This window comes from Kogia breviceps, chromosome 19, assembly GCF_026419965.1.
Source record: "Kogia breviceps isolate mKogBre1 chromosome 19, mKogBre1 haplotype 1, whole genome shotgun sequence".
Taxonomy (NCBI): Eukaryota; Metazoa; Chordata; class Mammalia; order Artiodactyla; family Physeteridae; genus Kogia; species Kogia breviceps.
This window is the reverse complement of record NC_081328.1, coordinates 2,225,118-2,252,351: the sequence shown is the minus strand read 5'-3', so window position 1 is coordinate 2,252,351 and position 27,234 is coordinate 2,225,118. Positions and strand designations below refer to the sequence as shown.

At 51.8% G+C, this 27,234-nt stretch overlaps 1 protein-coding gene across 23 annotated transcripts in view; it reads right to left on the bottom strand.

Annotated features, from left to right (window-relative positions):
• The window catches only part of SPECC1 (sperm antigen with calponin homology and coiled-coil domains 1), a 219,867-nt gene that overhangs the window by 43,997 nt on the left and 148,636 nt on the right, over positions 1 to 27,234 (bottom strand). For 16 of the 23 annotated variants that reach the window (XM_067021731.1, XM_067021724.1, XM_067021725.1 and 13 more), the window contains 4 exons: positions 17,185 to 17,392; positions 13,982 to 14,055; positions 13,493 to 13,671; positions 469 to 614 (listed from right to left, as the gene is read on the bottom strand). In XM_067021731.1, the coding sequence (XP_066877832.1) occupies positions 469 to 614; positions 13,493 to 13,671; positions 13,982 to 14,055; positions 17,185 to 17,392 (607 nt within the window). Of the gene's footprint in view, positions 1 to 468; positions 615 to 7,109; positions 8,547 to 9,439; positions 10,054 to 12,477; positions 12,579 to 13,492; positions 13,672 to 13,981; positions 14,056 to 17,184; positions 17,393 to 27,234 lie in introns of those variants that run through there. The other 7 variants (XM_067021737.1, XM_067021739.1, XM_059048421.2 and 4 more) reach the window with 4 other exon arrangements.

The following is a 27,234-nucleotide window of genomic DNA, read 5'->3' as shown; positions in this document are numbered from 1 at the left end:
TCCCACGATGAGGAACGACAGATCAGCTCCAGTGGCCACACACAAGACCGGGCGGAGAAGCACGTAACAGCACATTCTAGCATAAAGAAGCCCAGGGTGTCAGCAGGGCAGCCGAACACACAGATCAGTGCCTCCTTTCCCAAGAGACGAAGCCTCTGGCTGACCCTGCTAATTCTCACGAGATGGCAAGAAGGCGATCGGCGGTGGCCCGGACTTAACAGGCAGAGGCAGAAAAGCGAGGTGGAGAGGCGGGAACTGGAGTTGAGGAGAGGAGGACGGGAGAGCCGGCTCTCTCTGTTGTCTCACTGGGGCCCCCGAGGGCATCACGCACCACGTCTACACGTGGGCGGTCTGGGAAGGGCCGCGTGGTCACACCAACGTGGAGCCAGGGCGGCGGAGGACGGGCTTGATTCATGGGGCCACGGTGTGAACCTGAGCTTTGCCTATGAAACAAAATGACAAAAATACCTGGACGTCCCAAGTCAAATGACTTGATGAGGGATTTCACGGTGGTTGCGGACTCTGACGATGTCGGAGGGGTTCTGTTCGCGTAGACGCCGTGCCACCGGCCTGGGGCGCCCGCCTCTGAGGGCTCTGAGTCTTCCTTCACAGGTCTGCACGGCAAAGAGCAGAGCAGATTGAAAAGGTGGGGGATGTCCCCCTGGGACACAGGACACAGATGGAAACAACCAGCGTCGAGAAGAGAAACAAATCTGGGAGGAGGATCCCAAACTGAAAACCCTGTTTTCCGTACCAGCTTTGCATATTAGCAAATAACGTGGGTACCGCTCTTAATTTTTATCAGAGACGTTTTCTCCGGAATGGCCAGAGATAGCATTTTTGTATGTAGAGTGACTTGACATGAGCTCTAAATAAAAAGGATGTAACTGTAAAAAAAGCCCCAGACAAATGTTATTTATCGTAAAATAGTTAGCTTCCTGTCCGTGGGGGATACAACGGCTTGGTGTGTCAATGTGAATCTAATTCCCACCTGGCGCACAGAGGTTGCCAAGATGACATTTCGGGACCCCCCGCCCCGCCTACAGCTAGGATTTCAGACGGGGATTTCGGCTCCCACCAGAAAGACTGGACAAGACATGGACCAGGACCTGAGTCAGGAAGGAGAGGCAAGGCACAGGGCCCTTGCTACGCTGAGACAGACGGAAGCAGAGGCAAGGTGGCTCCCGCTGCTGGAAACTCGTGGCAGCTTTCCGACCAGGCAGGCAGCTTCCTGGTTGAAGGCTCCCCTGCACGGCAAAGGCAGCAGCTGGCCCGGCAGCCCAGTTCTGTGTGCTCTAACTTCGAGCAGTGTTCCTGGAAGCTCAGCCTGGAGTCTGTTTCTCCAGCAATGGCCCCATCTCCCGACAATCCTGCAAGCCCTCTAGTACCTTCCTGCTCAAACCCACGAGGCTGCCATCTCTTAGGTACAAGAGAATCCTGACTCATATGTGTCTGCCCCCCAAGAGGACGGTAACCGTACTCTAGAGCAGCCCTGCGATTCTGCACGAGGTGAGGCTTCTCCGCTCTCCCACACTTCCCTGGTGAGTTCTCTCTGTGGTTTCCAGACTGCAGCACCGACTCATGGAAGAGCCTTTTAGAGTTATTTGTAGTGAAGTGGATGGACCTGGAGTCTGTCATACAGAGTGAAGTAAGGCAGAAGGAGAAAAACAAATACCGTATGCTGACACATATATATGGAATCTAAGAAAAAAAAAATGTCATGAAGAGCCTAGGGGTAGGATGGGAGTAAAACACAGACCTGCTAGAGCGTGGCCTTGAGGATATGGGGAGGGGGAAGGGTAAGCTGGGACGAAGTGAGAGAGTGGCACGGACATATATACACTACCGGACATAAAATAGATAGCTAGTGGGAAGCAGCCGCATAGCACAGGGATCAGCTCGGTGCTTTGTGACCCCCTAGAGGGGTGGGATAGGGAGGGAGGGAGGAAGGGAGACACTAGAAGGAAGAGATATGGGAACATGTGTATATATATAACCTATTCACTTTGTTGTAAAGCAGAAACTAACTGTAACCACTGTAAAGCAATTATACTCCAATAAAGATGTTAAAAAAAAAAAAAAGAGAAAGAGAGAGCCGATCTGCGTCAATCCTCTAATGCATGGCTTCCTCACCCGGGGAGGTTGGCCTGTCATTTAATCTCCCTGTGAATGAGCCAAGACAACACCCCACAACTTCCGATTCCTATATCACTGCTCTTTCTATTGTGTCAAATTGCCATAGCTGTTTTGCAAAAAGATGACTAATTTATGAGAATAGCTCAAACAGAATACTCCCGGCAGTGTACTTTAAATAAGGTCAGTGGAAGTTTAAAATATTCATGTATTGATCTTTTTGAAAGGAACCTAGATACTCACAAGCTTCTGCGGCTGAATTCACTTGCCCTGAATTCTCAGCTTTCTCCTGTTGTTCTGTAATCCGCGTGAGGACAATAAGTTTTAGTGAAACGGAACTTAAAACAGTTAAGTCACACTGCCCTATGCTCGCGTCTCCACACTCCCTTCTTTTGAGTAAAAATTTAAAAATCAGTAAATTGATGACTTTTTCTGGAACGAAACATCAGGTATTTCAGAAATCGGTAAGGTGGTTTTTTTTAATCGAGTGAGGTTGGTTTTTGTTATTTTCCCTGTTGTGTCACACAGTATAAAATCAGATGGTAAATAGGAAGAAAGAGAATGAAATCAGGTGAGGTACGAGCAGGGAGAAAACCTCTCACTTCTGCCCCAGCCATTCTCAGGAAGGTGGTAAAGAGGGCACCTTCTTACCCGTCCATGTACCCGTCCTGCCACCTGTCCTGGAGGATTCAGAGCACCCCTCAAAGGAAGACTGTTTTCAAAAATCCACTTTTATTTCACTGCTTGATAATTTAATAAGAAGAAAATTACATTCCGCTGAGGTGCTCCCTTTGATTACCTAAGTTTCTCTGTGACTCACGACATCAAATGATGCACATTTCAACACCATAAGGAAGTAGCAAGGATGCAAGAACCAATCCCAGCCCCCCTGCTTTCAGGTATCGAGGGCAGCGTTCCACACTAGCAACGCTAGCCTGCTGGGCTAGGACAGCGAGAATGAGTGTGAGAAAACCCAGCCCGTTGTTTAAGTAGGTTAACGAAGCTACTGGACTAAAGACCACGTTACGTAACAGTGATGTCTGTGTGTGTGTGTGTGTGTGTGTGTGTGTGTGTGTGTGTGAGGGAGAAGACCCACAGATGTGTGTGTGTGTATGTGTGTGTGTGTGTAGGGAGAAAATGCATAGGGGTGTGTTTGTGTGTATGTGTGTGTAGGAAGAACCACAGAAGTGTGTGTGTGTGTGTGTGTGTGTGCGTGTGTCTAGGGAGAAGACGCATAGAAGTGTGTGTGTGTGTGTGTGTAGGGAGAAGAACCACAGAAGTGTGTGTGTGTGTGTGTGTGTCTAGGAAGAAGACCCATAGAAGTGTGTGTGTGTGAGTGTATGTGTCTAGGGAGAAGACGCACAGGGGTGTGTGTGTGTAGGGAGAAGACCCATAGAAGTGTGTGTGTGTGTGTGAGTGAGTGTGTGTGTGTCTAGGGAGAAGACGCACAGAAGTGTGTATGTGTGTGTGTGTGTGTGCGCGCGCGCGCAGGGAGAAGACTCATAGGACGCCGTTGGTCTCATCCGCGCTGAAACCGTGAGCAGGGACACCGCCTGGCTTCAGCCTGTCGGGACGGACCAGCAACAACCCCAGCGGTAAACCGAGCGCGACGTTCCCTCCGCTCCGCGGAAGGATAAAGGCTCTGTGCTCTGTGACGGATACTAAGAAACAGTCAAGCATGCAACCAGGAGCACACTGGCCAATTCACCACGTGAAGGAGACACTGCAAGGGCCCACTGTGGGCTAAACGCTGTTCACGGTCGGCTACGGGCTCCTGAGACACACGAGAGGGAGGCTCTCGGGTTGGTCTGTAAAGTCAAAATCACACGTGTAGCCAACAGAGCCTTCGTGGAAATCCCTCGAGCCGCCCCAAGCGACGGCCGGCGCGGCGCTGTAAACACGCGCGCGCAAAGGCCTCCTGCGGCCGCTCCGCTTGCGCCTCGCGCAGCCCGCCTCTCAGCCGCAGCTCACACCGCTGCGTCGCTTAGCGACCACGTTTAAGCAACCACAGCAACGAGGCAGGCCGCCCGTCTGCTCGCAGCACGTACAACTCTGGCGACAGTGAGTAATTTCCACAGAGGAATCTGTGTCTGACATGTAACTCCACGGCCCGTGCCACGGGTCTTAAAAACGTTATCTGATTTACTTTTCCGCAAAAACTCCACAAGCTGCAATCCTTCATTTTAGATGCGACACTTGATGAGGGTCATAGGCTTGTACGTGGTGAATCTGGGGTGAAAACCCAGCTGTTTGACACGCCTTTCTCAGGCTTTTCTGTGACGCGTGGGTGTCCTGTGAGAGGCGCAAAAGCGCTCTTAAAAAAAAAACTAATAACGCCAATGGGGCTTCTCCAGATTTGTTTAACGTATATTTAAGAAAAATGCTACCAATATTTCTTTCTCTGCTCTTCTATCTATGGGGTAATCTGCTCTTAGGAGGTGGCAACCCCCCTCTGAGAACGACAGACGGTCGTGTGTGAGGTCAGCCGAGGCACCGACACAGGAGACGGGGGCGTGTCCTGCCCGTGGGCCACGCCTCCTGCTCGCTGACTGCTACCTACCTTCTGTACCTCTCACTGGTATTTAAACATGTACACGCGCCCGTGTCTGTACTTCCACCCCTAACTTCTTAAATGTTGTCTAATGCTTCTAACGCACGGCTCCCCTTGTGTGGTTACAGAACAGGATCTTCAAATAGGGTCGGTTTTCTCCGGCTCTTAGCTCATCACACAGGGCACAGCTCGGCGCTGCTGTTGGTCTTGACACATGCGGGTTACTGCTTGCAGTTAGTTTTAAGGTATCCAAAGGTTAAGTACGTTTGGGAAACGTCGCATTACACCACTGCTGCATTCACGATCGGGAGGCTAGTATTTGTCAAGAAGACGGGGCACAGCAATCGCACGCGCAGGACGGCGCTTTCCTGAACTACTGAACGGAGCCCACCCAGGCCCTTCCTGGGGCCGCACAGGCCAGCGGCCCGTGACCCCCCTCCACCCACTGGCTTCCGGACCAAAGCCCGGCCGCCCGATGCTCTCTTCCTCTTCCGTCCTCCGTGCCTTTGCTTGTTCCGTATCCTGACCTGGAAGGAAATCTTCCCAAGATGTTTCTTCTTATTATGCACACCACACACCTAAAAGAAGTCTGCAGGTGCACAGCAAGACAGAAATCAGTCAAGCGTTCTGTCTCAGGTGTCAGCGTCCTCGGAATCTCAGTGTAAGTATGTCTATGACGATAAAACCAAAAAGCGTAAGACGGCATTTTGAACACAAGCCGCTTACCCTCCAAATCCCAACGGCAAGAAACACAGGAATACATCGTAAAACTCCCGCATCGGCACCAGAAACTACAGGAAGACAGCACGTCCGTGCCTCAGACTTGGAAGGATTTCTGCGACGCAGAGAACAGTGGGGGAAAGCGACGAGAAAAATACTACCGGTTTACCCCGATTCCCTCGCGAAGAGATGGAAGCTGTGGGAAACCCCGCTGAGGCCCCGGGCCCTGGAGGGCGGCCAGGGCTGCAAGCGGCACCCGGGGGACAGGCAGGGCACCCCTCCTGCAAAGGGTCAGTGACACAAAGACAGACACACCTGTCCCAGGAGGCCAGCGAGGTGGACCCCCGGCTCAAAGGACAGTAGTAAAAAGGGGCAGACTGGGAAAGGCCACAGGACACGCCTGAAATGGACAACGGCCGAGCAAAACAGACACTGAGCCTGGGCGAGTGACAGGCCCCGATACACTTTTATCCACCGGAGCAAGAGTAAGTGATGCGAAAACACAGGCCCTGATCCATGAATAGATTTCACAGTGTAAACTGGAAAGAAATACCGCGCTCAAGGGAGAACAGACATTTGTAAATACAGAACAGGAAACAGATTTAGACACTTAAAAGCACCTGCCTCGGGGCTTCCCTGGTGGCGCAGTGGTTGAGAGTCCGCCTGCCGAGGCAGGGGACGCGGGTTCGTGCCCCGGTCCGGGAGGATCCCACGTGCCGCAGAGCGGCTGGGCCCGTGAGCCGTGGCCGCTGCGCCTGCACGTCCGGAGCCTGTGCTCCGCAACGGGAGGGGCCACAACAGTGAGAGGCCCTCGTACCGCAAAAAAAAAAAAAAAAAAAAAAAAGCACCTGCCTCCAGAATACAATAAAATTCAAGGAAGTGTATGAAAGATGACACTTTAAGATGAAAGGCCGAGTGTAAAAAATTATATTAGCAATCTAATAATCCCATGGAGACAGTTTAAAGCAGAATCAGCTCCAGAGAAAAAAGAACGAGAGCATACTGGGAAAGCCTCTCTGAAAACGGATGGAATGAACGATGTCAAGGTGGGATTTCAGTTCTGCGGGCAAAGGACGGTGTGGTAATACACTACACGGTGCTGGCGTGACTGGATGTCCGTCGGGAAGAAGCAGGCCCCCTCCTCACATCAGACTAAATGGAGAAAGCAGACCAGGTATCTGAGAGAGCATGTGTGTAAAACAGATGGAGGATACCGATTACCTTCCAGGACGCTACTCAAGGCGGAGAAGGATGACTGTTGTTCTTTAACACCTCCATTTTATTACCGGTTCACCAAAATATGACTTCATAATTAAGAAGAAATCCAATACGGTAAATCACCAAACAATCTACTATTTGTTTTTAAATTTCAACAAGACAGTTCTAGACTTCAAATACCATGTCCTGTACTTTCCAATACTCCAGAATCTTTCATTAAAAATTCATTTATGCAAAATTATTATATTTGCTCCTTGCCCTCTTGTTTCCAATAATGAAATCATTAAAAAAAAAAAATAACGTTTGTACTTAAAAATCAACCTCCTGCCTACAACTTGCACTGAAAATACCGTTTGCTTCTGTCTCGGTTCCAGTCATCTGACGCGGCTTTAAAGTTCTGAAACTACACACCCTGGAAAATTGAGAACAAAGTGACCGGAGGGCCTGCAGAAACGTGGCCAGTGGTTAAAAATCAGGCAAAAGACTCTTCTAAATAATGACATGTTTATTTGGCACTTCATAAACGCTAACATATAAAAATACTTGACAGTCCCCAGAGAAAGACAGATCAAAATATGTGGGGAAGAGACAGCTGTGCATTCAAAGCTGAGACTGCATTTTTCTTGTTTGTATTTGAAAACATCCGGCAAATGAGTTTTATATCATCCCAAGGATTCTCGGTCCGAGGTAAAGATCTCCCAGTATATAAATTCCTGTCCCACTAGGACAACTGCAGTGAGTGTCAGAACTATTTTTCCAGAGAGGACACCGACCTCTCCTCTTTCTGTCACCAAGTCGAATTTTTCTAGTGACTCTGTGCTCTCTCGTTTGACACCCACTATGTCCTCCTGAGTTAAAAGGGCTTTCCTGCTCCTAGTTTTCCGTGGATCCCATCTTGTCTCACCTTCCTGATGACGTAGCTAATGGACGAGAAGTTCTTCACACAAGAGCTGCAGTGAGTCCTGCCTGATGGAGGTTGCTGGACTGGACCCAGATCTTCACAAACGTACGTACTTCCAAGCGTTTCAAGTCACACTTTGAATCTTGGATTCCTCTGAGTTATAGGCTTCTGGATTGAAAAAGTCCTGAGGTTTCCAGGGTGAGTTTTATCCACGAGGCTTTTGTCGATGTTCGTTAGTTCTCAGTTCAATTCCAATTAGCATCGTCACCAGAGAAACTTATCTGAGTCAACAACTACATCCTTTAAGATCAAGCAAACATCTATGCGTATGGAACCCCAAAGAGATTTTGGAAATCAGCCCAAAACATGGTGGTGGCTTGTTTCAGACGAGCTTAAGGAAGTCAGAGCCCAGCTTGAAAAGGTGAAATCAAGACTTGGCACAGAGGAAGCAGAACTTTCTAACTTCTTCAGAACAAGACGTCATGCAAACGGCTTCCTATTTCACCTAAAACAGTGTTAACTCCAAGCTTATCAGACACTGTATTCGAAAGGAAACAGAAAAATAAACTCCAAAAAAGTAAAGCACAGCCTGGGCTGCGTTTACTCTGCACGTGCAACGCCACGGCCCTCGCTCAGCACTCTGGCTGCGTCTCAAAAATTTTTTCACGACAGACTTTCTTTTGCAGAACAACTTTATTTTGTGCTCCAAACAAAAGACTGCTGAATCTTCTGAGAAGAATAAAAAAAAAAAAAAAAAAAAAAAAAAAAGCGGGAAGGATCATTTGTGTGCAGAGTTGACTCCAAAATGCAAAAAGAGAAAAAAACGGTAAAGAGACTTGGTGACAGTGACTCTGGGTAACAGTGGCTGTGCTAAGGAGACCGTTTGGTTCTTTATCAAAAGGTTATCTCTCCTCTACACACTCCCCCTTTCACACAGAAACGGCTGTGGTTTCCCATCATGGCAAGGGCTGCGCGGCCTCTCTTCCACCACCTGCTCTGCTATAGCTGACAGAGACCGTGGAGCTGGAAAATAGAAACGGGAGGCAAAGGCTGGTAAAGGTGTTACTTAGCGCAGCACGCCCTCAGCCTACGCGCACAAGGACTAACGGCCGCGCTGGCCGCGGGGAAAAGCTCAGAGCGGCGCGTCTGCATTTCGACTGGGGGCGCCCGTCTCTTCGGGGAGTCAAAGGTCCTCAGGCAGACAGAATGCCAAAACCCCAGGACGCCTGGCTCCTCCCACTAGACGGTCACCAGCAGACAAGGGTGTCCGCAGAGGTGTCGGAGACCAACCAGATCAGGCCCTGGAATTGACAGAATGGCTCGTGCTGCCCTCTCCTGTCCTACAGTTACGGCCAAAAAAAAAAAAAACACAGCAAAGGTTTCTTCTACCATGACAGCATACACATTCTAGAGGCTTCCGGGAAGCTCACGCCCACTTTTCAAAGCAAATCTGTAAAGACAGGGGCCTGGGAGCAGGGAAGCAGACGTAGCTCTTTAGAATCACAGGCTACGGCTCTAATGCCACAGATGCAAATTGAAGCTATGAAAAGATACGTCCTATGAGAGTGAAAGGATTATGCTTGTTGGGATACCAGAGGACCGGTTTCTACTTCGAGGGGCCAATAAAATGCCAGAGGCCCCTAACAGTTGGAGGTTCGCATGTGAGGTTCGCTCGGAAAACGCTCAGGAATCCCCACGAGAACTGGCCCCCTGGCTGGAGGGCCGGAGATGCTGTATCAAAGCATCCGCAGGGAGAGAGCTGGACAAGCCATCTCAGTGGCCCAAGAAGCTACGCCTCCGACTTCCTACTCTCCCTTTCCAGCGACAGCTCCGGACACCCAGCGAGCGGCTGTGACACGTTACAGCTGTAAGAACAACACACGGGCCGCACACGCACACAGCTGACGTCAGGGCAGAAGGCACGTGCGCACACACAGAGTTAAAAGCCAATTCCAGAGAGTCTGGCAGTGACCGGCCGCCACGCTGCTCAGTTCAGAGGTGACAACGAGAGAACCAGCGGTACAAGCTAAACGTTCTACTTTAGAAACTGATACAGTTACGTAGGCACAGACATTCGGTGTGTTTAGCTTTTTAAGAGGCTGCTTATTGGTGTCATGTGATGCATGCAGCAAAAATCGAATGAGTCACCCTAAAAACAACGGTCCACACTGCGTCAGGGTACCAGAAGGCAGGCAAAGCTCTCTCCCCGCAACTGTCTGAGACGCCCACGTCACGTGCGTATCTCCGACACAGGGTCTTCTGTGGGAAAGGCTGCGTGCGGCCCGTCAAGGCGCCAAGTCGAGCTGCACGTGCGTTCTCTGAATCCCAAGGACTCAACTTTTCAGGAAAAAGTTCTGATGTTTTAGCTGTGGCGAAAGTTTTAATTCCATTGTATTTCTCTTGATGGTTCAAAACAAGAAGCAGCCAGAGTTGCAAAAGTTATTCATCATCCTTCCGTCCAATAGTTTCCGTGTCTGGAGAAACAGATCATCTTCAGGTCCACAGAAACGACACGGGTTTGTTCAAATTTCTGGAAGAGAAAGAGGAGGTCCACGGCCAGCTACAGTACGGAGATGCCACTGTGTAAGGGAGACTCAAGGCTTGCGCTGGGAACGTGGTACTGGGGGCACATGTGTCCCTGACTCCCCCATCAGAGAAAGGCCCCCTGACCAACCAGTCTCAGAACAGAGCTTAGGGGGGGGTCTTAAAATCCGACCTACCCTTACCTTCTCATTTTTTTAAAAAAATAAATTTATTTATTTATTTTTTGGCTGCGTTGGGTCTTCGTTGCTGTGCGCGGGCTTTCTCTAGTTGCGGCGAGCGGGGGCTACTCTTTGTTGCGGTACGCGGGCTTCTCACTGCTGTGGCTTCTCTTGTTGCGGAGCACGGGCTCTATGCGTGTGGGCTTCAGTAGCTGTGGCACGCGGGCTCAGTAGTTGTGGCTCGCGGATTCTAGAGCACAGGCTCAGGAGTTGTGGCGCACGGGCTTAGTTGCTCCATGGCCTGTGGGATCTTCCCGGGCCAGGGCTCGAACCTGTGTCCCCTGCATTGGCAGGCGGATTCTTAACCACTGTGCCACCAGGAAAGCCCTTACCTTCTCATTTAAGAGAGGAAGGAGCTCGGTCTGGGAAGAAAACCTTGCCAGTTGGTGGCAAAGATGAGACCTGAGCCTCATTTTCCCATGTATCTTAACATCAGTTATTCTGACTCCAAAATAAAAATACCTCTGAAAACATCACAGGATTGAAGATGGCTAATGAGCTAAGCTTTAGAATCATCTAAAACTACTACTTTAAGTAACGTTCCACTTTAACTATCAAGTTCTTGGTAATAAACGCTAACTTGCCTTCACATCCAGGCACCCCACCTGCCTGCCTACTGGCCTATGATCTCTTGAATGCCAGCTGATGAGAATGAGAATCGACTGATTCACGATCAAGTCGCTTTTCTGATGCTCTTACTTTCTCTTGGTTGTACTTGGAGGACCCCATCAGAGAATTCTGTGCAAGTTCTTTGGCTCTGGCTGAACCGAGAAGGACTTCTGAGTTCTCATCAGAAGACTGTCAAAGTCCAGAACCCGGGCAGCCGAGATGGAAACCCTCTGAGGCTCTGGGACCTCAGAGGGCGTCAGCTGTTGGCTGCAAGTCTGGCTCACGTGGTAGGTTCAGGAAGAGGTGGAGCCATCAGCAAGTAACTTTCCAGTAGCCAATGCTTTAGAAGGGGCAGCTAGCCGGGGCAGCGCAAAATCAGACAAGAAACCACTCCAGCAATCATCTGAAGGGCAACGACGGCCAAGAAACCCGCGGATGTGGCTGCAGGGTTTCCGTAGCAAATGCCATGTTCTGAATTGGTGTCAGTTCTCGAATACTGAAACATTTTGGGACAAGGGATTAAACTGCTGGAATTAGGAGGTAGGTTTGCAAATCACTGGAAAATCAAAAGAGAAACATACTGTGTTTGAAAAAAAAGTGACCCTAAGTTTGAAAATGTTGGATGTAGCACATGGGGCCCTAAATTGTCAAGACGCACGCAGATTTCCTATGGTGTCAGGGTTCGAGTTGTATAATCTGACCTGTATCTTAGAATCTAAGTAAGAAATGCAGCATCCCATACAATAACTTATTTACGGCCGCCTGTTAAACTCTAAGGCTTGTCTTTTATCATTTATCTGTAGATTCACGTATATACGAAGCAATGCAGGTCATGACGTGGTTCCTCTTCCAAAGACACACAATAGAAAAGCAAGGCACATGGACAAATAAACGAAAGCAGACACCAAAGCAAACCAGAATGACCTCACAACCATTTCAATAGGGAACTCTGTGAAATCTAGTTTTCCTATTCTGCTTCTCCCTTAAAATTCCCGTGCTTTGGGTGGCCAGAGGGTATAGGTATGACTATAGTATTATGATCTTGATTTTCATAAACAAAGGGCCGCCAGATTAATTGAAGCAAGTTTGGTAAGAGAATCAAAAGAGAATTCTGAGCAGAACTCTACTCCTTCCACTGCTGTGAAGTTCATGATACTATATCAGACCCAGAGGCTCGGAATCCAGCCCCTGTCAACCCTGGAAAACAGGTAAAAAGGGCAAACTGTACAAATCTGCATCCAGAATTTAATAAATCTGATCTTTAATTTCTACTACATTTTATGTTGAGAGAAATCCAAAAATTCAAAATAACTTCTAATAACCAAGAATCTCAACGTCAAGGGCATCTATTCCTGATTGGGAAAAAGACAGCACTGCATTAGCTGAAGCCTAAAATACTGTTGATAGCCTTGTTTGTAAACCATTTAAATTTTAAACAATAACCAACTCTGGGCTCACTTTGGGAACAGCTTATTCTGAAAGCTCGCTGTTAAGAAGGGCCTGCTTGGGTAACGGACTGTGATGTTCCCCTCGAGAGCAGAAGGGAATCACGTATCAGCCGGACGTGTGTTCTCCACGCTTACCCTTTTCAATAAAGCGGCTTATTTCTGGGTCTTCTGCAGGGAGTCCGACGGGGGCTGCTAATACAGAAGCAGGTCCTGGGCCAGGATGGCGAGGCCTCCACCTGGTGGCCATGGCCCAGCAAGCGGTCAAGTTTCTCCCATTGGGTGAGGGTGACCGACACGAGTTGCCCGGACCAACAATGAGATGTAAGAGCATCCTCTCCTCCAAACCCGGAGGGGACTTGGCCAAAACTTTGTCCCCACAAGTGACGAGCTTTCTCACCACCAGGAATGGCGGTGACGGTGTTGGGCGGAATATTTCTACCGCGGAGCCAGTTACGCCCTGGCCGGGGGGTCAGTCATGCCCTGGCCGTGGGGTTAACTATTCCCTGGCCGGGGGGTCAGTTATGCCCTGGCCGGGGGGTCAGTTACGCCCTGGCCGGGGGGTCAGTTATGCCCTGGCCGGGGGGTCAGTCATGCCCTGGCCGGGGGGTCAGTTATGCCCTGGCCGTGGGGTCAGTTACGCCCTGGCCGGGGGGTCAGTTACGCCCTGGCCGGGGGGTCAGTTATGCCCTGGCCGGGGGGTCAGTTATGCCCTGGCCGTGGGGTCAGTTATTCCCTGGCCGGGGGGTTAGTTATTCCCTGGCCGGGGGGTCAGTTATGCTCTGGCCGGGGGGTCAGTTACGCCCTGGCCGGGGGGTCAGTTATTCCCTGGCCGTGGGGTTAACTATTCCCTGGCCGGGGGGTCAGTTATTCCCTGGCCTTGGGATCAGTTATTTCCTGGCCGTGGGGTTAACTATTCCCTGGCCGGGGGGTTAACTATTCCCTGGCCGTGGGGTCAGTTATGCCCTGGCCGTGGGGTCAGTTATGCCCTGGCCGTGGGGTCAGTTATTCCCTGGCCAGGGATGGGGGCAGAGAGACCTGGAGGGGAGGGGAGGGCTCAGGACAGACAGCCAGCGTCACGTGCGTGGATGCCGGCAGCCCCGGCCAGGGGAGCAGGTGGGCCCGGCCCAGGGTGCCTGCGGCACTGACCTACCTGCCGCGGGCCCGCGCGTCCCCCAGGGCCTTCTGCAGCCGGGCGTTCTTCTCCTCCTCCTCCAGCAGCCTCCGCTTGACAGCGCGCAGCTCCTGCTGGGCCTCGCACTTGATGTCGTTGGCCACCACCACCGCTGTCTGCAGGTCAGCCTGGAAGCGCCGCCACTCCTCCGTCTCGTCCTGGAAGAGCCGCAGTCCGCGCCCGCGTCAGACCGGCCCCCGGGCGGGTCCCCGAGCGAGGCCGCCGGGGAAAGGCGCAGGCGGGGCTGCACCCTCGGGCGTCGGAATGCCCGTCCTGAAGTCAAGGCCGCCTGAACTTCCCTCCCGGCCACACGGTTCGTGGTTCCAGGGCCCGCGACCCGCAAACCTGCTACACAGAGGGCCAGAGAGTCGTCAGGGAACCTCTCAAAGGTGACCAAACCTATGTTAACGGGGACACTTCCAGTAAAGTGATGGAGGGCGTCCCATCCCCGCCGTGAGCACGTCTCACCTTTATCTGCTTCGTCAGCGTCTTCAGCTGCCCCTCCAGGTCCGACTTCTGTTCCTCCAGTTTCATCACATTGCCTGGAAATGAACAGGCAGACGGAGCTGGAAACGTCTCGAGACTCTGGGCAGAAGCTAAGCTCGGAAGCAGAGCCGACCCAGGCCCCGCAACAGGCTCTGAGGCCCCGCTTCTGCCGGGGCCCCGTCTCGGCGTCCTGAGCACGGGAGCCGGAGGCGGGGGCTCCTCCCAGGGAGAGCAGGGGGTTCGGGACAGCGGTGCCGTGAGGTTGGGCACAGCCTCCCAGAGCCCCGGGAAGGCAGCAAACAGCAGCTCACACTCACACACATACTCTCGGCCTCCCTGGAAGTGCACGCAGCATCCGGAACGTCCTTCACCGTGAGGTGGAGGCAGGGCTTTTGCGTAACGGCGGATATGGCTGCTTGTTACCGTTGTGACTTTTAGGTCAGTTTCTACAGCCATGGGACTTAACTGCAGTGAAAACTCTGAATCACTTGGGAAGCTTTCCAAAAGAGCAGATGTTCAAGCCCCGGGCTCTGCACAGACTCAGCACCTCCTAGGGTGACGGGGGTCCGGGACGTGCGCGCTAACAGCTCCACCGGGGACTGGACTTCCGTCCCCTCATAAAGAACATCTTACTTGGAGCGTGTTACGCTCAGTGAAATAAGTCAGAATGAGAAAGACAAATATTCTATGATCTCACGTATACGTGGAATCTAAAGAATACCACAAAACCAGTAAATACAACAAAAAAGAAGCAGACTTGCAGACACAGAGAACAAACTAGCGGTTACCAGTGGGGAGAGGAAAGCGGGAGCAATATAGGGGCTGGGGATTAAGAGGTACAAACTATTAGGTATAAAATAAGCTACAAGGATATATTTTACAACATGGGGAATACAGCCAATATTTTAAAATAACTATAAATGGACTAACACTTCAAAAATTCTGATCACTATCTTATACACCCATAACTTATACAATATTCTACATCAACTCTACTTCAATAAAAAAATAATGAAATAAAATTGAATTAGGGCTTCCCTGGTGGCGCAGTGGTTGGGAGTCCACCTGCCGATGCACGGGACGCGGGCTTGTGCCCCGGTCCGGGAGGATCCCACGTGCCGCGGAGCGGCTGGGCCCGTGAGCCGCGGCTGCGGAGCCCGCACGTCCGGAGCCTGTGCTCCGCAACGGGAGAGGCCGCGGCAGTGAGAGGCCCGCGTACCGCAATAAAAAATAAAAAAAAAATAAAAAATAAATTGAATTAGGAACTTAAAAAAAAAAAAAGCCTCAGTCCCTCTCTGTCTCTAGTTCTCTCCACGTTGCTGTCAAGAGTCGTTCAGTTTAAATCTGATCGCGTCCGTTACACATAGTGGGTCTTCACGGTCCCTCCAAAGCTGTCCTTGTCTATTAAGGATACGAACCGGAATTACCAGAAAAGCTTCTAAAAGCCCACACATGGTCAGGTTCTACCCCAGCAGTTCAGGTTCACACGTGGGGCCTGAGGATTTGCGTTTGGGGTCAACGGTACAGAAGAAGACAGCGCTCCTTAACTTCTTTTGATCTTTCTGTCTGTTCCTCTGAAGGGTCTTAAGCGGGAGGAGCTGTTCATCTCGAGATGGATTTTCACGTCCCCGCGTCTCCTGGTGAAAAGGCATCTATCAACAACCCTAACTTCCCCAACAGACGTTAACGGCTTCTCAAAAGATGCAGGTCTGTCACTGTTCTTTTCAGTCTTGGACACATTATGACATAACCAGAGGGAGTGGGCCTGACATGTGCTCTGGACAGTAATTACATGCTGCCTTCTTGGTGTGTCTGTGCTGACTTTTTAGGATTTGGGGACAGTATGACCGAGTTCTCGACAACAATAAATCACTGAAGCAGAAACAGACAAAAAACAAACAAAACAGGTCTCCTCCTGTCTGGCCTTGTACTTGTCCAGTCTGGCGTCAGGTGTTCTGCTGTACTCTCAGGCGCGACCTCTGAGAAGAGCCTGGGTGACAGTGATGCTGAGCGTCCTGTCGTCACCCCCACATTGCACACGAAGTAGGTGTGACGCTGACCACCGGACCAAGGTGTAGGCTACGCGGCCAGGTGCCACGGTCGAGGCAGGTACGTACAGTCGCCCAGGCGCCCGGGATCAGCTCCCGCGGCAGAGACGGGTCACGTTCCCGTGAGCCTCTGGTCCCGACGTTTTGCACATCGGGAGTCTCAAGCTTTCCACTGCTCTGCACGGCGCCAGCGGCAGTGCAGGCGCTGTGAGTACTGATTTGGGGGTGACAAGTCAGTGTGGGTGAGCGGGTGAATTCGAAAATAAGGGTTCCTCAAATAATCAGGATGGGCTGTACCCGCTGGGGGACTTTTCAGGCAACCAGCCACGCTACTGTCAGTAAGGCTGGTGCCACTAAAAGCTCTGCATGCTAATTCTTTTGTTACGAAGGAAAACACATTAGATGCGATCATTTGATAAGGCAGACAATGTTTAACTAATCTCTGACAAACATCCCTCCCTATTCAAAACAAGCAACCGGTTCACAAGTACGGCATATACTGGTGCCTCTTCAGTAAGAAGTGGGTAATACCTCTAAGTCATTTGATACCAACCATCCATGGGGCCCATGCTGGAATTGTTTTCTCCTGAGGCCAAGAGCACACGCCGTTCGAAGCAGTCCGACCCCCTGCCCCCTACCTTTCTATCCATCAGAGCCCAATGGCAACACCTGTTGGCACCTGCCGTGTGGTCAGCAGCGGCTCACACGCCGGTGCTCCTAACTCCACACACTGTCCGCCCACGATCAACAGTCTTTCTTCTGTATCACCTGCTTTGCAGCTCCGTCGAGGAGATTGAGGATTCTGGGTTTGTTTTTTTTTTTGCGGTATGCGGGCCTGTCACCGTCGCAGCCTCTCCCGCTGCGGAGCAGAGGCTCCGGACGTGCAGGCCCAGCGACCATGGCTCACGGGCCCAGCCGCTCCGCAGCACGTGGGATCCTCCCGGACCGGGGCGCGAACCCGCGTCCCCTGCATCGGCAGGCGGACTCGCAACCACTGCGCCACCAGGGAAGCTCGATTCTGTCTCTTTTAACTGCCATTCTTCCCGGGAGACCACAGCACACGCAAAAGGAAGACCTCTCACCAGCATCCTCCCCTCCCTCCTGACCCACGCTCGCCCGGCGCTTGGTTCCACTTACTTTCCAGCTCACTGATGAGCTGCTTGTTGTGTAACTTGACAGCCCGATGCTGCTCCAGCTGGTCCTCCAGCTCGAATATGGTCTCCTTCATGTCTTTAATCTCCGCGTCACTCTCCGACGCTTTCTCCTGCAGCTTCAGGCTGCTGCTGCTCAGCTGTTCTGCCTGATGATCGCATATCTCCTTCAAGTAGGAATAATCCTTTTCCACCTGGAAGGAGAGGAAGGTTCCCTGGTCACCTGGACAGGAAAACGCTGCCCGCACGTCAGCGTCAGGCCCATCGATGCAACGGCAAAGGAAGCTCTGGGCACGTGTGTGTCTGGCAGCGTCTCTGTATCCTGAGCCTCGGAAACAGCCAAGGCAATAGACGTGCAGGGGAACGTGATGGATGTTACGTGGCCACACGGGGGGATTCTGGGCCCCTTCCTACAGCCTACAGAAAGCTGCACGCGCTTATTCAACACCCTCCCTTCCTGCCCCTTCCGCGTGCTGCCCAGCCGCCTCGCGTCCGCTAGGCCGCCGCGCCCCCTGCTGGGGCCCCAGGAGGCTGACACACCCCGCACACCCCAAACCTCTGTAGCTACAGTGTCTCTTTAGAGGAACATCCATGTGACAGCAATGCCAGAAATGTGCACCCGCCAGACACGGAGAAGCGCACAGCACGCCCGTTTCACCCGTTCAAGTTTAATCAGTGAACGTTCTCAATATACAGAAAAGCACCAAAGGTGACGGTAACCAGGCACCAAAACAGATGAACCAATGGTTAAATTTTGCCACATCTGCCAAATCTTTAACGTTTGTTAAAGCCTCAGCCTTCCTTCCCACACCAGAGAGTGTCCCAAATCGGCATGTGGTTTTTCCTTGAATGGTTTTTCAGGTTTACGATATGTGGACGTGCCCATGATAATACACGGTATTGTTCTGGATGTTTTTAAATTTTTACACAAATGATACTACGCTGTATGAAGCTTTTGCAGGGCACTGTATTATACTGCACTGTATCCTACAGTAAGATGGTCTTGTCCTACATTATACTGTGTCCTGTTATATGCTGTGCTGATTACACTTCTGTAACTTGTTTTCAACTATGTTTTTGAGATGTATTCATAATGATACACATTGCTCTCGTCAGTACTTTTTTTTTTTAAGGAAAGCTTTATTTATTTATTTATTTAGGCCATGCCACGAGGCTTGTGGGATCTTAGTTCCCCAACCAGGGATTGAACCTGGGCCCCTCGGCCATGAAAGCTCCAAGTGCTAACCACTGGACCGTCAGGGGATTCCCTAAGTCACTACTTTAGATGCTGCATAGTGTCCTATTGTCTGAATATACTAATCATTTTATTATTATGAACTATACCCTGTTTCTATAGTTCTCTGTTATTAAATAACTATATACTTGGTAGGTAACATAAGCTTGATACCTAACAGATTTCTTACTAGATTTGGGAGAGGGGGTCTCCATATATGATACAATTTTTTTCCAATTGCATTTAATGTACAAAACATGGGGGCCGTAAGTTCTGTGGGGAAAGGGCCCGTCTGCAGTCTTCCCCGGTGTAGCCCTGGTGCCCACACGCATCTAATAAGTAGCTGATGAATGAATAAACAAACACTGGAGGGCAGTATTGCACTGGTTTTCAACTGGGAGTTTGGGCCAAAGGATAAATAAGGAAGGAAGGGAAGAAGGGAGGAGGAGAGAGAGAGAGAGAGAGGCAGAGAGAGAGAGAGAGAGAGAGAAAGGCAGAGAGAGAGAGAGAGAGAGAGAGAGAGGCAGAGAGAGAGAGAGAGAAAGGCAGAGAGAGAGAGAGAGAGAGAGAGGCAGAGAGAGAGAGAGAGGGAGAGGGGGAGGGAGAGAGGAGAGAGAGCCGGTGTGGGCAAGGTAAGGGGAGAGTGATCCTGAGAAAGGGTGGCTCTGGAGGGCCATGCCCACGGCTGCAGGGGGGTCAGGAGCCTGAGGGCTGCTGTGTGACATCCAAGGGGTGGAGGTTGCAGGCCCGGAGCCAGACTGCAGAGTTTAAATCCCAGTTCCGCCCGACCAAGCCCCGTATCCTTCCAGCTCCCTGCCTCAGTTTCCTCATCTGAACAATCGAATGAAACAGTGCACTTCACGAATTTATCACAGTGCCTGGCACGTGGTAGGCATGCGAAGAAAACTATTATTTCTCTCTGTCGTTGTGTATGCACAGTAAATGATAATACAGGTCCAAGAAAATTACAACACATGGAAAAGACCAGAAGTCTTATGTTCTACAACAGCTACTTTAATAAACGGAAGGCAACTCTTAAGGAGAGAGAGCCACTGCATCTCAGTTCCTAGAAGGCTGACGTCTGGCAGCCTTTAAGAAGCAGCCAGGAGGGCACCTGTGACTCTTGCATCCCGAGTCAGACCTGGCTTTCCTTCTGCAGAGTGGCCGGGCTCCACATCGCGGAACCCTCAGCCTGAGGGCTGCCCCCTGGGATCTAGCAACACGCCCATTACTTGGGTGGAACTAAAACGGGCGCACGTGACCAGGTGAGGCAAGGCCGGGGCCCTGAGGAGGGTCTCTGCGGGCCTCTCAGAGGCTCTGGCGCCCGGTAGCGTCCTCCGTGTCGGGGTCGTGGGCACACGCACACCCGGCGTAAGTAAGCTCAGGCCCCTGTGACGTGTGCCGAGCCCGGCTGAGGCCGGCCAGCCCATAAGCCAGTGGGTGCACTGTGCACAGTGAGTGCAAATTACGCACGTCGCTCTTCCTTCCTGATTCTGGGAGAATTCTCTCAAGTTCAGCCATGTGTTCTGGAAAGCTCTTTTGTTTCAAAGAAGAAGAAGAACCCTAAGTAGCTTCACAACTCTTCCTGCTGGGCTGGGTAGCAACAGGGAGGTGCTGTTATACTCCTCTCACAGAGTAACTAGTGGAGAGAAAACTTAAATCCTTTGAAAGGAAGGGTCTGTTCAGGGGCTCAGAGCAGCAGGCTGCCCCTGACGACTGTTGGGTTCCAGCCGCCCCCGCACCCAGCCAGCTCCCCTAAGCCCAGCTTCTCTAGTCCAAGAACCGCACTCGGCCCTCCCACAGCCGGTGACGCGGTTTCTTTCCAACGCTTCCCTTTCCAGTGAGAAACCACTCACGTGTTCCAAGCACCTCTCCTCTTCGGAAGCCAACTTACTCTAGAACTGCATCACAAATACGGCAAGTGAATTCCCCGGGAGCCCGGGAAAGGGGGCGCTTAAAGCCGTCCCTGATGCTCTGACAACCACCAAAGGCAGGTGGCAGCAGAGGCCACTCGGGAGCGACTGTCTTGCGGGGCTCGGCCTGAGCCGGACGGAGGGCGCTGGGGCCTCAGCAAGGCCCACCACCTTCCCTCCGGCCGGTCAGACGCTGAAACTGAGCACCCGCTATTGTCAGAGGCCTGTTCCCGGGGAAACAGACCCCGAGATCTCGGCGCTGTGCACAGGGAGCTCACCGGGAGCACTGCGGAGACCCACACCTGCAGCGGCGGGGCGGGGTGGGGCGGGGCGGGGCGGGCTGCAGCGGCGTGGGGGGTGGGGTGGCAGCGGTGGAGCCATCACAGCAGAGGCCCAGCTCCTCCCAGGGCGGCTCTGCCCCAGGACGCCCCCCAGGGCTGCCCCACGCTGAAGCACGGGCCACGGGCCGGGCCTTTCTCCACGCCCTCACCCCCAGTGGATTAGCCACGGGGGCGCTCACCCCGGAAGGCGGTGGCTCTCCCCACAGAAGGCAGGTTCGGGGAGGGGCTCCGGCGGGGCGCTCGGGCAAGGAGGGCTTCGGTCCTGAGGGCCCTGGGGGCGCCCCCCGTCCCCCCCAGATATTACAGAGCATCCCCGGGCTGGCCCCGGGGGGCCCCCCACACACCCCTAGATTCTCTCCCAGGGGAGTGGACAAGTGGCTGGCACGGTTTCACCACCAGGTGATCTGACCACGGCCGCTGGGGGTCGTCTCCACGGGCAGAGGGTGGTGCCGGCAAGTTTAGAACCCTAACCCCCCCCCCCCCCCCCCCCCCGCCAGGCCGTGTCCTCCCCTGACGCCGCGGAGACGCTTTGCGAACGCCAGCAAAGGTGCTCTCGTACTCGTATTCCTCCTGTGTCTCAGACACCAGACGGGCGAGGGGCCCTCGGGCACGAGAACACAGGGGCCTCCTGGACTCGGAGGCACCTCCGTCCGGCCTCAGCGTCCGCCCGGGGCCGGGCCGGCAGGTTCCGAGCGCGGCCGGGCTTTGCCGGCCTGGACGTCCCTTCTGGCCCCACTACTCCCACGGCCGGCGGCCGTCCCTCCGCAGACCTGCTCCGTGTTCCGTGACGCCCCACCTGGCGGCAAGCAGCACAACCCCGCCGTCCGTGACACAGCCAGAGACCTGCAGCGAGCTGAGCCGCTCCTCTCGCCCGCGCACCCCCAAACCACCCGCCTGTCCGGCAGCTGACGAAGGGATCCACACAGCGGGGTCCGTCCGGACAACGGACTCTCACTCAGCGCTACGCAGCAATGAAGTCCCGGCTCACGGTACGTACGATGCGGACGAGCCCCGCAAACGTCGTGTCACGGGCAGGAAGCCACACGCCAAAGGCCACACGCTGCGATTCCATTTAGATGAAACGCCCACATCAAACAAATCTACAGAGACGGAAAACAGAGCAGCCGCGGATGCCAGGGGCTGGGGGCGGGGGGGCGGATACCGAGGAGGTAGCTGCTCGGGTACAGGTGATAAACGCGCTCGGAAAGTGATTGCGGTGGCGGCTGCACGACTCTGAGAACCCACGAAAACCCACAGGCTCGTTCGCTTTCCGTGAACTGCGTCTCCATAAAGCTGGCATTGACAACAAACTCTTCAGAGGCTCCCACTGGCGCGAGGGTACAGTTCAGAGCTCTCGACCGGGTCTCCCCCGGGCCCACCGTGGGTGGCCACCGTGCACGCAGCAGCCGCGAACCACTTCCTTGATCGGCGGCCGGGAACTTGCTGTTCTCTTCCTGCGACGTTCCCGCTGTCCCCGCCCCACCAACACACCGGGGTAACCCCGACACCCCTCAAGATTCAGGTTATAAATCAAACAAGAGGACGTGTCTTGATGACTCAGCTTTTGGCTGTGAACTTCTCTACTGTGTTTACACGTAAGAAGATTTTTCCTAGTTCATCGAGACCCAACCGGTTGCCTTCTTCAAACCAAAGGGCTCTGGCCGTAAGACCACACTGTATTTGAGCCCTTAAGGTCTGCTTCCGATGGTTCTCTCTTTCTCCTCTTTATTGTCACGTAACCAGGAAGCAGTATAAGTCAGGGATTAAGAATAAGAGTTCGGGGGTCAGACCCAACTTTGAACCCTGGCCTTCGTCAGCTAATTAATGAAGCCTCGTAACTGTAACTCGTAACAGTTTCCTCAACGGGAAAAAAAATAGATAATGACAGTACCTACAGCCTACAACTACGACGATTAAGTGAGATTAAATGACCTAAAGGCCCTAAGAGTGCCTACTAAAACGGGAGCTGTTATTAAAATGATAAACTTTTATTATTTAACATACTGATGTAAAATTCTAGCAGCCTCGCTCTCCTAATTCTGTTGCAAGTTTCTCTGACATTCATTCCTTCATTCGTTTACCGACTCACTCAACAAGCCTTTACCGGGTGCTTAATACATGGAAGAGGTCACATGTCACGACTGCACATAGCATGACGGCTTGAGTAACTGTACCATGAGTGTGTGTTGTCTTGTTGTGTTTGTTTCGCACGAACTTGGTTACTCCAAACCTCCTTCTGCTGACTCTTGGCCCGGTTCTGAGCAGACACCGCCGATGGAGAGCCGGGTCTCATTCACTCTGGCCTACGTCTGCACTATTTTTTTTACACTGCTACTCCGCCACGGGAGAGGGAACAGATAGGCTAACTCAGTCTGCACTTCTGTTCTGGAAAAAGAAAAATGGGGACGGAAAACTCAAGGAAGAGGGCAAATATCTGTATTTCACCGGGGAACCCTCGAGGAGACCTTCAGAAGCCAGGGCTGCGGCGCTCCACGAGGCGTTTCCCAAGACCTCACCGGGGAGGCAAGCGCTGGGGCGGCCAGAGGCTTCAGACACCAGCCCTGCGGTCAAGTTAAAGAAGAGAATGGCGCTCAGGCCCAACTCAGCACCTCCGAGGTGCCCGGGGTGGGCAAGACGTCCCAGCTCCTCTGGGACACGGCCACCTGGGTCCACAAGCCCACAGCCCCCCAGAGCTGAGGGTCCCCCTAAAGAAGGGACACTGCAGTTGAGACCTAAAGCTTAAGACGGGACCTGCGGGGGGAGGAAGGGGGCAGCCACACCTGAGGGCGAGAACTGTGCCCGGCGCCCGGCGGGGATGGGGTGGAGGGAGGGCGGGGAAGGGGCCCAGGCTGGGGGGGAAGCAGACAAGCAGACGGGTGGGGAAGTGACCACGGCGGAGTCCTGCCGGCTGTGGCAACGGCTCACCTACCCAGGGGCCACTCCCCCCTCTTTTCTTACTTAGAACGCGCATTTATTCAGGAATCAGGCTGTGATCCCGTGCTTTCAGGGAGGGTGACCAAGGGAGGGCGTGTGATGCAGTTCTGACCAGGTATAAAGGGAGGGCTGCTGAGGGGCTCCCAGGGAAAGTCCTTCCCATGGGACCGAGAGCCTCCCGCCTGCAGGCACCGTGGGGACCGGACGCTGAAGAGGTCGCGCTCACCCGCACCCCAGGCAGGAGGGCGCAGAGGGCCACGGAGCCGCCAGCCTGGAGCCGCGACGTTACCCTGCCTCGGCCCCAGGCTCTGGGTTACGGAGTAGAGTGCGTATCTGCCCGCTTGGGCACCTGCACCCGGGGTCTGTTTCTCACGGTCCAAAGCGTCACCTGGGTATCCAGGTGACGGACCACCTGCTATTTAAGCCAGGGTCCAGGTCCCTCCAGTCCTGGCAGGGTCCTCTTCTCAGTCACGGAGACGGGATCATCCACTTGGCCAAGCCGTCCTCTCGAATTCTGCTTTCGCCGTCTGTGGCCAGTGGCTACGCTAATTATTCTGCCTTGGTGACCAACGCTGGTCACACGATGGTCACGTCACCTCTAGTTTTCCCCGAACACTCACAGCAAGTGCTTCTTTACGATCCGCTTACTCCTTGGGAAAAAACACCTGAGTTTTTGCAGAAAGAACTGAATTACTAAGGATACCACCTATAAGCTTTCACCCTCAGGAGGGGAAAAACATCAGTGTTTTCTCTGAAAACATCGAGGTTCCAAGCCTTATAAATTCTCTAGCTTGACATCAAGATCCCAAATGAATGAAAACTTGAAAGTCAAGAAAACGTAAACCTGGGTTGCATTATAGTCTGGAAACGACGATGTGGTCCAACTCCTCGCCCCTGGCTGGCTGGGGCAGGCACGCGTGCGATCGCAGGAGGCCGAGACCTCAGTCCCTCAAAGCTGTGCAGAGGTAGGTTACACACTCACACAGAAAGCTGCCAGCAGAGTTATATAATGCGCGTCACAGAAGCTCAAAGAAGGAAGACATCAGCTGAAGACAAAGAAATGAGAGGAAGAGAAAGCCTACAAAACATTCACACCATTAACAAACACACCCGCCAACTGTCCACTCACTGTATGAGGAACTGACACACATGCACCCCGCCCTCGCCCCGTACCAAAAAAAAGTACCTTTTAAGGCCTTTCCGAGGCCCTTCTAACAGTGTGAGTCACTTAAGTAACTTCTCTAACCTGGAGACTTCTGTAGATTTACTAAATCTAAAAGGTCACAGAATGGTTTGCCATTGCCTTTCGTCTCTGTAAATAGGTTATTTTGTTCTTTTCCCATAATATTCACCTTCTGCCGAGAATTAGGGGAGACGGATGCAGGGCTCAAGGGCAAGAGCTGTTCAGCACCACGCAGTCTGCTTGGTGACAAAGAGGACGGCCACCCCGGCACCTGCTTAAGGAGGTTACGTTTGAAAGTTCTACGCAAAGCGTCCGGTGAAGCAGTTGAGAGCTGGAGACTTAGAATTTACCCAGGAATGCAAAAGCGGCTTAGCACCAGACTGCCCTAGAAAGTCTGTCACCCTAATCTACATCATTCACACATTAAAGGAGAAAACTCACTACGATTATATAAAAACGATAAGATTTTAGCAGATATACAAGATCTACTGCATAGATCTTACAGATGTCTAAGATCTACAGTAGATATGGAAAAATTCAATCCCCATCCCTTTTTTAAAAACAAGCAATGAAGTTAAAACACTAATTCTTCGCAAAATACTTGCATAACTCAATAAAAGGTATATAGCCAATGCCTGCCATGGACATCCTTCACGATGAAATGCTGAAAGCACTCCCTTTAAATCAGGAACGAGGCCAGGATCCCTCTACCATCACGCTTCTACTGTATACTTGGGAAGGGGCCCATGGTCACCAAATTAACCATCAGCTGAGTCAGGAGGACCCAAGCATTCCAGCTGGTCCAGCATTTATATCCTCATTAGAGTTTTGTGCTAAAAGTGCTCTGCTTTCCTTTGGGCAAGAGTCCCTACGTCTTACCATCTAAATTCACGGTTGCTGGTGGGTCAGTGGATATGCTTCGGTGGGGCTACAATAAGCTATTAGTCAGGCCAGGAGATCTGGGTTTCACCTTCCTACGTAACAGAACAGGGCATGAAGATTAGACGTTACAACTTCTCTGTGCACAAGCACAAAATCACAGACCTGAGATCTCGATCTGTGACATCATGCTCACACCTTTTACCTCCAACTCATATCACGATACTAGCCAAGACCTTTTTCATCCTACTGTCAAGTACTTGATCATTCTAATCAGCAAGCAATTAATAAAGATATGGAATATACAAATAATATTTTTTAAAAAGCTTGATATAAAGCATATATGTTAAAAAAATGCTTTTGCTTTCTCTCCAAATTAGACTCCATGTATCCTAGAAAATTCTAGACTTTACTGTCTTCATTTAGCCAAAGCTATAATAAGGGGCAAATCCATAGCTTTACATACTTATACTGTCAACCAAGAAAGGATAAACTTAAATGAACAAAGAATTCTACTCAAGGAACTAGGAAGAAACCAAAGAAATATACAAAAGGCAGGATGAAAGAACCGATAAAGATAAAAGTAGAAACAAATCAATCAGGGCTTCCCTGGTGGCGCAGTGGTTGAGAGTCCGCCTGCCAACGCAGGGGACACGGGTTCGTGCCCCGGTCCGGGAGGATCCCACATGCCGCGGAGCGGCTGGGCCCGTGAGCCATGGCCGCTGCGCCTGCGCATCCGGAGCCTGTGCTCCGCAACGGGAGAGGCCCGCGTACCACAAAAAAAAAAAAAAAAAAATTAATCAGAAACAGATTACTAGGAGAATTGATAAACTTATCCAACTGGGTCTTTGTGTTCATGGAATGTGGAGTGACATACTCTATTCTCCTGAATAGGAAGATTAAATATTGTAATTATGCCAGTTCAAGTTTGTATGCATGTCAAAATGTGCTTAACCTAGGAAAATGTCTGAAAAGACAAAGAGTAAAATGTTAGCGGCATTTTTTTCCTCCAAGTAGTGAGATTAAAGGTAATATTTATTTTCTTCTTAAAACTTTTCTGTATTTTCTAAACCTTCTGTGATGAATATACAACTTTTTGATCAGGAAAATAAGCTATTGTCTTAAGATGCCAAATTATTTCTCGCTGACGCACATATTTAATGTAATGCCAATGGAAATAACAAAGAGACAGATGAAGGACTGAGGGAGGACTTCAAGAAAGTTGCCTGGGAGATCAAACATTCTGCTACAGAGCAACGGAAGGGGGGATTATTCCGGACACGAAATCTCAATGTAAAGCTACAAATTACCAACCGACAGTTCACATGGGCACCTGGCTAGTACCTGCCAAGGGCACCGCTTCCACACTTTCAATAAAATGCTGTGAATTCAGAACACAATGATAAAAACTTCTAACACTGCCCACCACTCAGATCGGCCCAATGCCAGAATCAGGTTCAACTGTCAATCAGTGACAATTCTTAAGGCAGATGAAGCAGGAAGGAGAAATCCCCCTGGGGGTTCACGGCAAATTTGTTTCTTAAAAGAGTGA